The sequence below is a fragment of the Poromitra crassiceps genome (assembly GCF_964638095.1).
Source record: "Poromitra crassiceps genome assembly, chromosome: 18".
Classification (NCBI taxonomy): Eukaryota; Metazoa; Chordata; class Actinopteri; order Beryciformes; family Melamphaidae; genus Poromitra; species Poromitra crassiceps.
This window is the reverse complement of record NC_139636.1, coordinates 17,382,032-17,395,240: the sequence shown is the minus strand read 5'-3', so window position 1 is coordinate 17,395,240 and position 13,209 is coordinate 17,382,032. Positions and strand designations below refer to the sequence as shown.

At 42.9% G+C, this 13,209-nt stretch overlaps 1 protein-coding gene across 1 annotated transcript in view; it reads left to right on the top strand.

Annotated features, from left to right (window-relative positions):
- Positions 1-13,209, top strand: part of pamr1b (peptidase domain containing associated with muscle regeneration 1b) — a gene marked incomplete at its 5' end in the record, with an annotated part of 34,580 nt that overhangs the window by 14,167 nt on the left and 7,204 nt on the right. The window contains 6 exons of the mRNA XM_083654731.1: positions 5,687-5,904; positions 6,619-6,726; positions 10,824-10,994; positions 11,174-11,365; positions 12,823-12,969; positions 13,071-13,198. Coding sequence (XP_083510857.1) covers positions 5,687-5,904; positions 6,619-6,726; positions 10,824-10,994; positions 11,174-11,365; positions 12,823-12,969; positions 13,071-13,198 — 964 coding nt within the window. The remainder of the gene's footprint in view (positions 1-5,686; positions 5,905-6,618; positions 6,727-10,823; positions 10,995-11,173; positions 11,366-12,822; positions 12,970-13,070; positions 13,199-13,209) is intronic.

Sequence of the window (13,209 nt, the reverse complement as noted above, 5' to 3'; positions counted from 1 at the left end):
AGGGGTGGCCAAACTTTTTTGGTTGTGGGCCGCATACAGAAAAATATAAGGAGTCGCTGGCCAAACAATATTAAAGCAGCTCCGAGCAAGTTTTACTGTTTCAGTTGGGTTGATTTTGTCGCCCCTCTGGACAAAAGTGGTAATGTTCACTGTCATAAACCTCTTGGCTGTCTGGCTGCCAGAAACTGAATTGGGGCGAGTGAACCGGAGTGAAAGAAGCAAGGTCTATCACGTTTTTATTTTATATAGAAAAAAACTAAAAAAGCTTCACTGGCCAAAAAAAGCTTTTTTTTTCTCTCTTTCTTTTTTGCTAAATTCATGGTGGGCCACTTAAAAACGGGCAGCGGGCTGCAGTTGGCCCGCGGGCCGTAGTTTGGCCACCCCTGGCCTATAGGTTAGAGCAGTATTTCCCCCCCCCCTTTAGCAGCAATTTCAAGAAACACCACACAATTACTTTCTTGGAAAAGTCACATAAAAGAAGAACATGCAACATGCATAGAAAAGAACATGCGAACACAATAAGATACCGAACACCATTTGCACTAACCTGAAGGGGAAAACCGTTTTTGGAGCTATCTAAAATCTAAGGTATGGTACAAAGTCTAAGGGCCAGTTCAGATCAATGCTTCGCAACGAGGCAACACAGTTATAAAATGTTGCAGAGAAAATTGCCACGGTGTGAACTGGTTAGTTGCAGAAGGTCTGAAGCCATTGCCTGGGGTCTCTCAAATACCTGGTCAAATCTCCAAGTGCAGTTTCTCAACCTTTAGGTCTGTCATGACAATGGTGTCTGAGTTATGGCTGAGTGTATGTAGACTATCTGACTAGGTCTATGAAACCTGGGAAATAGGTGAGCAAAATTGGTGAACGCCAGTTACATCCCTCTCTTCTAACTCCTCCAACATAAATTGGCGTGGCACCCTGTCTCTGCAGTAGCCAAAGACGGCTCCAGATCTTCGTCGGTTTCCTAGCTCGCTGTCTTCGTCGTTTATTGATAAGTGTTACTGCAAACACTGCGAGCACATCACTGTCACTGTCATCCATTTCTTTCTTTTTTCTTGCCAGCTAAACACAAACAGAAATCCAGACAAGCTAAGTATCGACGCAGTGGGCTACGCCAGCTGGTTGTTGCTATGGAAACGGTCATCTGTGTCTGTGCTTTGCCTTTATGTGAACAACCCTTTGTGGAACGTTTACGATCAGACATTGGGATTCTTTTGCAAGTTGCATCCAGTCTCGTTGGGAATCATTGATCTGAACAGGCCTTAAGGCTACACATGATCCCATTCAGTGTTGCACATTGATTTAGAGCAAATAAAGTTGTAACTTTCAACTTTGACGCAGGGGTAATGACGACGACTAACCTTTGGCTTACATTTACAGAAACGTGCTTGTGCCTGCTGCAAACTGTAAAGAATACATCACATTTCAATAAAGTTCAAGTTGACAGTTTCATCTGGCGTGATAGGATCAGTTTTAGGGATGTCCAGCTGTAATAGTTATTAATGGCCGGCCCGCTTAAGTCAAATTTCCATTCAGTTTGAATGTTTCTACAAGATGTATGTCATGGACTGATGGCAAGCTAGAATTCACACTGGCGTTTGGAAACCACAACTCCCCGCTTTCAGGAAAGTGATTACTTTTGCATTCCTGTGATAACTTTCTATTTCTGTCAATTTCTCCATTACGCATAAAGCTTTTTTACAGGCGAGGGCTTTAACAACACAAAGCTGCATAGAGCTGGATGCATGCTGAGCGTGTAGTGCGTGTCATGTATAGTGCACGTAATGTAATGTATAGTGCACGTAATGTAATGTATAGCGCACGTTTCTCTACGATATTTAAAGCTCCACATTAAAATTAACAACCATGAAGAACCGCGAGATGCATAGGCAGCCAGTCCATGCTGTGACGACAAATGGCAATATAGACACGATTGATTGCTTCCAACAGAGAATAGTAGATCTGTAGTACTAGAAATGATCGTCACATATTTTATGTCCTTTATGACATTATTGCCAGAAAACCCCTAAATTAAACCGTGCTGCTGCGCTCAGAGATTTATGAATGGAACGTTACGAGTTTTGGCTTCAGTCTCTGGGGAATTACTGACAGCATTTTGCTGTATTTATTTCTCTCTCTTTTCGCTCTTCTGGATAACTGTAATGGAGGCTCCCAGTACGCTCAGAGCAACATATTCATTACTGGCAATGGCATTACTTGTCAGGAGCTGCTACAGGCTAATGTAGCATTAGGTCTCATTAGTTTAAGCCTCACTCGACTCAAGGGTCTTCGATAAAGGATCAAACTGGAGGACTTGATGTCAAGCCAAAGCACGCTATAAAGTTAGTAATGAGTCCTCTATGTCACTTTCAAATGAGAGGCCAAAAAGATTCAATCGGGCAACATTGAGGTGAGCCAAGCACAATCCAAGGAGAAAGAAGAAAGAATCCAAGAAGAAAGTGTATATAAACTTATCCCAGCAGTTATTACCGGCACTTTCACTCATTAAAACAGGCCCCAAAGCCACGCTTCCTGGATGACCGCAGAGGCCTTGTTAGGATCTTGAAACATCTTTGAAACACACGCACACGTGCACACAAACACACACACAAACACACACACACACACACACACACACACACACACACACACACACACACACACACACACACACACACACACACACACACACACACACACACACACACACAAACAAACAAACAAACACACAAACAAACAAACACACACACACACACACACACACACACACACACACACACACACTAAATTGTCTGTGTGTCTTCAAATGTCCACTAGATGTCATTAATATACAGTGAACACGGAATATGTACATGGTACCTTAACCCCAATATATCATCTTCACAATCACATACTTTGAATACACATACACATCTTTGAATGGCACACTAATGTGTAGGGGGTAGTTACACAAAACACACTCAAATAATGGGTTGTTGATGTTTTCTTCTTCTAAAGTGACACTGACTGGAGTAGACTTTGTTTTTTCCCTAGAGGATATTGCAGTAAAGGAGGGGGTGGTGGGGTGGGGGCTAGAAATAATAATACTAATCAAAAATAACATTAAAAAAAAACTCCCTATGACCTTGTTTTTTTATGCAGTTATTGTCGCTTGTCTTATGCTGATGTTTTTCTTGTAGTACATTTACTTATACTCTTTCTGTTAAAAAAGGAAAATCACTAAACATAAATTATTTAAAAAAGAATAATTTGTCAAAATAGGCCTATTTGTGAAAACAGTATTTGTGAGTCACAGAAAAGCTTGTTATTTTTTTTTATCTTCCTAATTATCTTTGACATAGTGGTCGAAAACAATTTTACTTTCCCTCCCTTTAATGCAAATAAATGATTTGGTCTGTCTGCCACAGGTAAGGTCCCCCCCCCCCCCCTTCCAGTTTTCCAGCTGCGCTTCAGACAGGGAAAATGTGGCTGACGACCTGAGTGATTAACACTGTCTAGACTGGCTTTGCCAGTCTGCCCTAATGTTCATTAACATTATTTAGAAACCATTAGAAATTACATTTTTCAATTTCCCCCGGACCAAAACTATAAGGAAAAAAAATTGCTTGGTTTGCCCAAGTAAAGGTAATGCCTAACCTGGAAGAGAGTGTGACTTTGACGCTCTGTTCCCCCGGGGGGGGGGTGCCCCGGCCGACGAGGGGAGCGACCAGGACACATACCCTTAATCCGACGTCCCACCCGCAGACACAGCCGATCGTGCCTGTATGGACGCCCGACCAAGCCAGGGGTAACATGGGGGCTTGAACCTGTGACCCTCGTGTTGGTAGGCAGGGAATCTACCTCTGCACTGCCTGGATGCCCCTTTATTATTCTTTTTTAAATATGAATGAATATTAGGGCAAAGGCAATAATTTCCAATGAAATAACTTTTCCTCCACCTCCTCTAGCCTCGCCTGCGCCTCGTTGCCTTCATCCTTTTTCTTGTTGAAAAAGCTTCATGTCTAAATACCTATATAGAAGATACATGTTCTCTCTCTCTCACACACACACACACACACACACACACACACACACACACACACACAAATAATTAATGCATGCCAAGTCGTGTGAAATAGATCTGCTGCTTTAATGACACAGAGGACTCACAGAGGAGCCAAAACGTACGGGTACTTGCGTTTTTGATCGACAATATCATATTATTTTCAAGGGCGGAATGAAAGATGAATAGATGGGCTCTTTTTTTATTAGGCTATTCTTATTTTTGTAGAGGAAAAAAAGTTCATCAAACTTGTGTCTGTAGCCACGGACATATGCCTGAGAGATGACGCCCAGGCCTTGACATATTCCTGAGAGATTTCACTGCAGGCCAATCACCAGACATTTGTTTTTGAAATAATGTTGTGCAACAGCTTACTTGAGAGAAAAATGTTAATGTGTGATTATAGATATGCAGACATTTTACGTCTGTTTTAACAGGCAAGGATAAGAAATAATGAGATGCTGAGATTGGCATGGATTATGTTATGTATCAGCATGACTGGTTACCAAGTACATAAATGTTATGACATTTATATGTACACCAACTGTTTAATGGCTGCAGAGTGACTGTTAACCTATTTGTTATGGGGGTGAAGTGGTTCTTAAGAACGTTCTAAAGCTTGCCAAAGCCACAAAACCAAAGATTGGCTTTTGCCATCTGTTTTTCTGTTGCTTGATATCTGTTAACTGTTTTCTCTGCTACCAAATGATTATGCTATAGCTTAAATAAGAATCTAGTGTCGCATAAGTTGTCCCATCAACTGCATCATAGAGTAACAATTGTGGCTTCATTGTATCAAAATGCCTATACTTTGTGTTGATGACAAGGAAACAAAATACTGTCTATTCCACTAATAATGCTTACACTTAAAAGAGAAAGGAAAACAACACAGGGGAAAAAACAGAAATGTAAAACTTGTATTTGTGGTATTGGGGGAAAATGAGACACAATCTCAACAACTCCATTAAACCAAGTGAGCCATGTAAAATTGGGGAAAATCACTCGCCACAGCTGTTAACATATTCAATAGCTATGATTAGCCTATACTTGTTTACTGGCTGCAAAATACCCCTAAATAACCCTAACAAGTGTATGACTGTGATGATGCCAGTGAGTGTGGCGCTGCCAGGAAAGCCAGGCGCTCTCCCGGAAAATGTTGGTTATACCAGGAGCACGACAGAAATTCAGCCAGTTCGCTACATGTGGTTTACTTCCTAGTCAACCTGAGTCGCCCCGGTGACAGCACGATAAACTGTTTGATGTGGAAAATACAGATCTGTTACTGCAATGAAAATGTTCTTTACTTTTGGGCGGCGGAAGTGATAGGTGAAGATAGTTTTCCACGGGAAAAACAGATTCAGCTGGTGTCTGTAGAACTTTGTCACCCTTGTATCTCATCAGTTGAGAGTATAGTGTTGAGTATAGCGTTATCTGTAGGGGAAATTATTCACAAAAACACTTCCATCCATTCTTCTGAAGTTGCATTTACCTGATGTGCACCAATTAACATAATTTCAAAGTTTGCATAGTTGTTGACATTTTATTTTGGGGAAAAAAAAGTTTGTTTACAAGACTCTTCGAGGCATTCCACATTTGTCTGAGCCTTCCTGTTGTCTCTCCTGTTTTTCCTCACGCTATTAGGTTCATGATGCTGAGTCTGGAGTTTGATCATTCTTGTCGCTATGACTACGTGGAGGTCCGAGACGGCGACAGCATCAACTCGCGTGTCATAGGCCGCTATTGTGGCAACAACAGACCCGCTCCCATTCAGAGCTCCGGCAACAACCTGCACATCCTCTTTGTGTCTGACGGGCACAAGAACTTTGACGGTTTCTTTGCCACGTTCCAGGAGAGCTCAGGTACATCAAACGCTGGCAATTGTGCCAAGTTCTAACAAATCCATGCACAGTCATTCTCTTCAGTTCCTCTGCCCTGCTGTACTTCTTGGATATTTCCACTTGACAATGGTGGAAAAACAAGAACTTAACACCATCTACAAGTGGTAATGTAATACTAAAACACACACACACACACACACACACACACACGCACACACACACACGCACACGCACACACACACACGCACACACACACACACACACACACTATACCCGTGGCATCAAGTCCAATTAAATACTTTCTGCTTTCTGTGCAGCCCACAGAGATTTTAAAATGGAATATGGAATTGTCATTCAAATGGTCTCAGCTTCAATACAAGCATCTTGGTGTAGCATATGTGCTAGAGAGCCTATAGTTTAAGCAAACAGAATGTATCAGTGTACCGCTAAGTGAAAGGTCTATTTTTGTATAGTCATACTATACACAATGTATGTTTGTATACTCATACTATACACATGTATGTTTGTATATTCATACTATACACAATGTATGTTTGTATACTCATACTATACACATGTATGTTTGTATATTCATACTATACACATGTATGTTTGTATACTCATACTATACACAATGTATGTTTGTATACTCATACTATACACATGTATGTTTGTATACTCATACTATACACATGTATGTTTGTATACTCATACTATACACATGTATGTTTGTAGCATGCAACTCCTCCCCCTGTCTGCACGATGGGACCTGTGTTCTGGACACGTCCTACACCTACCACTGTGCCTGTCTGGCTGGCTACACAGGACAGAGGTGTGAAAACGGTGAGTTTGTCTAACTTATAATAGGACTGAAAAGCCTCGACATTATGACAACGCTTGTACAAAAAGGTGGCAAGTGGAGAAGTATAGAGTAGGTTCAAATCACTGGGCAGAATGAAGCAGTTTCTGGTGTAGGATCATACGTTGAATGACGTGTATCTCATAAGGAATTTGATAAGAGCATGTCTTGATGCTTACCAAATATTGCAATGAATTTAGTAATTTTGTGATAGCGATGAGATACCTCTAGTGTCTAAACAACAAACTTAGAGTCAGTGCTGTATTTGACCTCCCTGCTGCTTATAAGCCTTTTAGCTGTTATTGTTTTGTCAAGGCCAATGATGATTCACTGTCACAAGGGAGAGATCTGCGGTTTGGACTGCTTTCACGCCAGCTGCCTTCCCTTCCGTGGTCAGTCCCATTTATGGCTACGGCCAATCAATCATCATGCAAAATATGTGTTACGTCTCACCAGATGGACTGCAAATGGCGATGACCACCTAACGGATGAAGCAGCATTATTGTGCATATGATGACGAATCAAATTGCATGCGTTTGAGGATTGGTGCATGCGTAAAAGCTGGGGCGGTGGCTTTCCAGAGTAGTCTATAGCTTACCTGTTATTCTGTCATACATGCCTTACAGTTATTCAACGATGATATTGTAAGTTATTCCCATGCATGCTGCTGAGTAGGCCTCTAATGAAGTCAGCAGCCCTCCTGGCAGCAGCAGCGTCTGTGCCTCCCTCACGCCGCACACAGGCAGGAGAGTATATAGTGTTTGGTGCTCTAGTGCAGCACTTAGAAAACTTTTTAGGCCATGCACCCCCTTCTAGTTCTACAACCCCCAGTTGAGCCCCCCCCCCCCACACCAAAGAAAGAAAGAAAGAAAGAAAGAAAGAAAAAAGCATAATTTTGATTGCGACATTTAGTTTGAGGATTTAGCCTACAAGTGGTGGCTCAGAGAGCGAGAGAGACACAGATTGGATTGAATACAGAGAGAGAGAGAGAGAGAACATACAGTACCTTGCTTGCCGACCCAGCTGCTCCTGTGCGTACAGAGCCCACAGAGCCAGCCCCGCCCCGCGCGCCTGTGACAGGACATCCCTGAGGCCGAGGCCATGGCCGGCCGCACGCAGCTGAAATTTCTCCGCCAGCCAGTTTTCCTGACCAGCAGGGAGCTATTAGAATCAGAGCTTTTATTTGGATACGTTTACTTTTTCTTCTATGTCACCTGTCAAATGTCAAGCATTTAAGCATAAACCTTTGGATGAAATTGACTTTAAGATAGTGAAAACTGTTTCAGAAATGTGAGCAAACCTTTATGGTTTCCTCTACACCAGCCTGGATTTTCCCTAAATCTGGACTGTCACTTTCCACCACACTGCAGCACTTCTCCTTGTGGGGTAGTGCTGCCCCCTCAGGGTGTGGTTAGAGTAATGCTGCCCCCTCATGGTGTGGTTAGAGTAGTGCTGCCCCCTCAGGGTGTGGTTAGAGTAGTGCTGCCCCCTCAGGGTGTGGTTAGAGTAATGCTGCCCCCTCAGGGTGTGATTAGAGTAGTGCTGCCCCCTCATGGTGTGGTTAGAGTGACTATTATTTATGGGCATCTGGACCTGCATTTTAATGCACGCTACACGTCCTTTAAGACCGTGCAGAAACAGACTTCCTAAGAGCCCCACTCACTTTTTTTTCCTCCTGGTGGTTTCATTTCCAGGGCTAAATTTGATTCTATAAAACTAATGGTGAAATAATCCTCCTTCTATAGCATAAGCCAGCTTTTCCATTGAGGTAGACGCCCGTAAAATACAAGTTTCATTCCGCACACTGCCTTCATCTGTAGCCTCCTCCCGTGAGAAATCCTCAGCTGCTCTTTTAATAGAATACAACAGGATAATGCTCATAATGTCGTCTTTTATTTTTTTTAGAAGCGTGTAAATGTAATCGCATTTCTCCCAAGAGTCAGTCAGAGAGTTAAGTATGAAGTTTGCAGCATCTATTTAGGATCTCCACTAATCTACCCATCAATAATTGTAAGCTATAGCTAAAACGGACATGTTTATTTATTGTAGGGAGTAGGGTTGTCAAAAGTATTGATAGTATCGAAAAGTATCGATACTGAAAATTTTAATCGGATACAATACTAATTTGCAACAGGTATCGAGAGTATCGAAAGTATCAATACTAAAAAATGTAAATGGATACAATACTCATTTGCAACAGTTTTGATACTATCAGTGCGTTCTTTTAATGAAAAATCACTGATTTTCCCCTCCCTATCATTGGGTATCCGTTCCTTTAACAAGCTAAACGTGTTCTGGTGGCTAGAGTGGCGGTAATATGCTGTCCAAGTTCAAAGTGTTATCAGGCCTAGATTATGGAGAAGTGTGCATCTGTCCATCCATCTGTCTAATTTTATTTTTATGCGTCTTGATGTGTCATCATCCCCCATTCCCGTGGTATCGAAAATAGTATCAAGTATCGATATTTTCCTGGGTATCGGTATCGAAGTAGAAATTATAGTATCGTGACATCCCTAGTAGGGAGTCACTCACGGTAGGAAATTCTCTCTCTCTCTCTCTCTCTCTCTCTCTCTATCCCTCTCTCTCTCTCTCTCCCTCTCTCTCTCTCTCTCTCTCTCTCTCCCTCTCTCTCTCTCTCTCTCTCTCTCTCTCCCTCTCTCTCTCTCTCTCTCTCCCTCTCTCTCTCTCTCTCTCTCTCTCTACTTGCCGTATATTCAATCCATTCTTTAGTCTGTTTCATTTATTTTGGAGTGCAAGCATCATTTCAAACTCAAAGGCATTGACAAAAGCAAAATGGTGATTTACTTAAGTGTCATTATTCAGAGCGAGCATCCTCCATTAGCATTCCTGCCTAATATGTGTGCAGAGCAGCGTGTTATTTGGAGACGGGGAGAAGAAGAGGGCAGGGAGAGGCTGTCATTTCAATACCTGAAATGCTAACAACACCTCAGGGTTTTTCAACTGTTTTTTTTTTTTTCCATAATATTCAAAGGGGGTCAAGCAGCGTTTTCTTTTCCACGTTTGGATGTCCAAAATCATTCTCCATCCCCGACGGGACTGACTGTTGGAAATGCTGTAAGGCAAAAAGACAATGATTATAGGGAGGCTTCCCTGGTTTGGAATTGTAAAACCACAGCCGGCAAATTTCATGGATCTGACCCAAGTTAACGACACAGCAAACGTCCGGAGGGGATTGTCGCACAGCACGTGGCGTAATGGTGTGATCATTGTAGCGTTAACACTTGTGTTTGTGAACTTGGTGTGCACAGTTTGCACTTTAGATGGAGACAGAGACCCAGTTCAACCATAAGCAACAAACCTGAAATACAAGGAACAAACAGCACATGACAAAATGCTAAAGGAGTTATACTATCATTTTGCTGATTGCATTACTTTGCATTTGGTTATTATCTTGAGTTCTAGAATTACCACAATATTCCACAATAACTGTCCACCCGCATGACGAGCCGCAGTTCTCTGTTAGCCACTTCATAAAAGGCAGCATTATAGCAGTGGAAAATTCAATAGTTTGATGAAAGCTCTTTTATTGCATGCATTCTATTTCTTCCTCCTTTACAAGCCATGTGTTAAGGTCGCATTGAGAGCTGTTCACACTTTACCACACTTTACCACACTTTATGGCAAATTAAATGATTCATTAATGAGCCTGTAAGATAGTGGGCTGTGTTTTTAAAGCTCTGGGTATTTTTAAATGCTAATTACAATGCAGGATAATTAGTTTGAGAGCTGGGAACTGCGTTCCTGAGCCACCTGTTTGACCTGCGAACACCAGAAAGCAAAGCACTCAATGAAGGTTATGTACAGACGGTCTGTGTGGTCTTTACTACCAGGGAGGTGCAGATGAACTGCTGTTTGAGGAATGTGCTAGATGCCTCCTAAACGTCCATACATCTGCTTTGTTTGCATTATCTGAAACTCCTTTCAAAATAGATTCTTGAATCTGCCTTTTGTCATCAAACTGACTCGATTAATGATCCATCCTTTGAGGAGAGGTTAAGAAACAAGAAGACAACATTATTGTGTTCACACCTGACCTGTGTTTGTGTCTGTTTCCACTCAGTGGTGGGATGCCACAGACCCCCGGTGGCCACCCATGGCTCCACACGGGGTTTGTTTCATCACTCGGGGGCACGCATCACTTTCCATTGTGACGCTGGCTTTGAGCTGCGGGGCTTTCGTTCTGCCATCTGCCTGAGGGACGGCACCTGGAGTGCTGCGGCCCCTCAGTGTGGTAAGAGAATAATGCCACTGTTTTTATGCCAAATTATTCAAAGGCTAGTTGGGGAAAAGCATCTGTATGTCATTTGCTTGTCACTGGAAGCCATACACACACACAGAGAGAGGGAGTAACGTGTGGAAAAAGGCCAGTTTCAGCCTCTACAAGCCTGCATTGTTCTGTCCCCTCTGCAGTGCCAGTGGAGAGGTTCTGTGCCCTCCCACCCAAGCCAGCACATGGGGACCACTTCTTGGTGTATGGGCCCAACGATGTCCTCATTGCCCTGCAGCACCTGTGTTACCGTCCCTATAAACTCAGTGGGAGCTCCCAGAGAACCTGTCTTCCTAACAACACCTGGAGCGGGACTCCTCCCATCTGTACCAAAGGTCAGACCCAGAGAGTGTATAAAAGGATGAAGTGAGTGAGTGAGTGAGTGAGTGAGTGAGTGAGTGTGACATCACAGTTTGGCATGATTTTGGCCGCTGATGGTAATTTGTAGCCATATTTGAAGGAGAGGGGGTTTCCCAGAGCCACATCGCCGCCTGCTATTGGTCCATGATCGCAAGCTGCATGATCACTAAACAGATGACCTGTCAATCACACTCAAAACAGTATTTTTTTGATCGTCTATTTGACTGTAAACGGGTGAGTTGTATAAAGATTCACCCTGTACAGTTGTCATGAAAGGTGAAATTATCTATCCACCTTATTTTGAATGCCCCACTGTAAAAAATAATTGTGCGTACAAGGTCCGGTTTAACGTGACTATTGCTGCAGCTTGCCATTTCCTAAATGGTATTCTACTTGATTTGAAAAGATGGCTGCCTACACTCAGTCTCTGTACCCTGGCTGAATTGAACATAACTTGGTCAATAAGTATGTAACATACAAAAATAAAACAACCCGTAATATCTTAATTTTATGTAGAATGCAGAGGACATGTAACTGTTTAGTTAAACTTGCATTCCAGGAATATTGTGCTCTTAAGATGACGTTAGTGGCTCGAGTCTGTTTCGTCCTGAAACCCACACGCTTTGCGGTGGTGGTTTTAGCGTAACCTATGTGCGATTCGAGGCGTAAAGTATGTGCGTTTTAGCGTAACTTATGTGGATTCGAGGCGTAACCTATGTGGGGTTTGGCGTAACCTATGTGCGATTCGAAATAACGTATCCGAGATAGAAAACGTTATGAATATAGCCACGTTATAAACAAACTAACGCCGGTGATCCGTATGGAAACAGTGTTACTCGAAATGGTTAATATTGGCCACAGCAGGCGATTACCCATGAATGCACTGCGCTCTTAAAGGGATATTTATCGACGAGATTTTTGCCAAGCTGGACCTGATTAGTGATTTGCTCCGTTCGCCCAGACGGGTGTCAAGCTGTCAGCAACAAGGCTGGGAGGATCACACCGGAAGAAGCACCCATCAGCAGATCAGGCAAAAATGGCAGCCAAAAATAAGGTGGATAGAGACCCAAAACCGTTTTCTGCAGGCTGTTTATTTCTGCTGTAAAGTCTGGCATTTTAACATGGGCTGAAGTGGCCATTCGAGGGAACTGCAGTTTTTGGTACTTCCGCATTGGCATCATTGCGCCCATCCGATCAGTCCCAGTGGCAGAAATGTTAGGGACTAGAGTTCAGTGCCAACAGCTCATTTTGGCCTCAGTTTTGTAAACTAACTGCATGCTTGGTGCCTCTTTAGCATAATAGATTAACACAATGAGTCACAGGAAGTGAGTCATGCCCTATCAGCATGACTAGTCAACTTTGGACAAAAAAGACTTACGATCAGCTGTTAACTGACAATTCACTAACAATCCTTTGTAGTCCTCTGTCCCAGTGAATAACACACTCGGCGAACGAGAAAAGGACAAAGACAAGGCAAAGGAGACAGCAAGGGGCAAAGAAACAGACGCAGACAGCGACAGAGATGTCAGCAAAACTGAAGATAAAGGCCCCAGAGGATACAGCGGGAGAAGGAGACCGTGTGGGTGGGAACGAGACAAGACACTGTACAGAGGAATGCAACAGCGGTAGACAGTAAAGATAAACACATCCATACCCTTCCAGAGAAAACCCTGGTTGAAGGTAAGGATAAAGCAGGCGCAGAGGAGAGAAACACTGGGCTGGGAAAACCCACCGGAGGTGTGGAAGATAAAGTGGAGCGTAAAGACACCGACAACAGCCTGAACACGGTTGAAAAGAAAGACCCCGAGGTAGTAGAGCC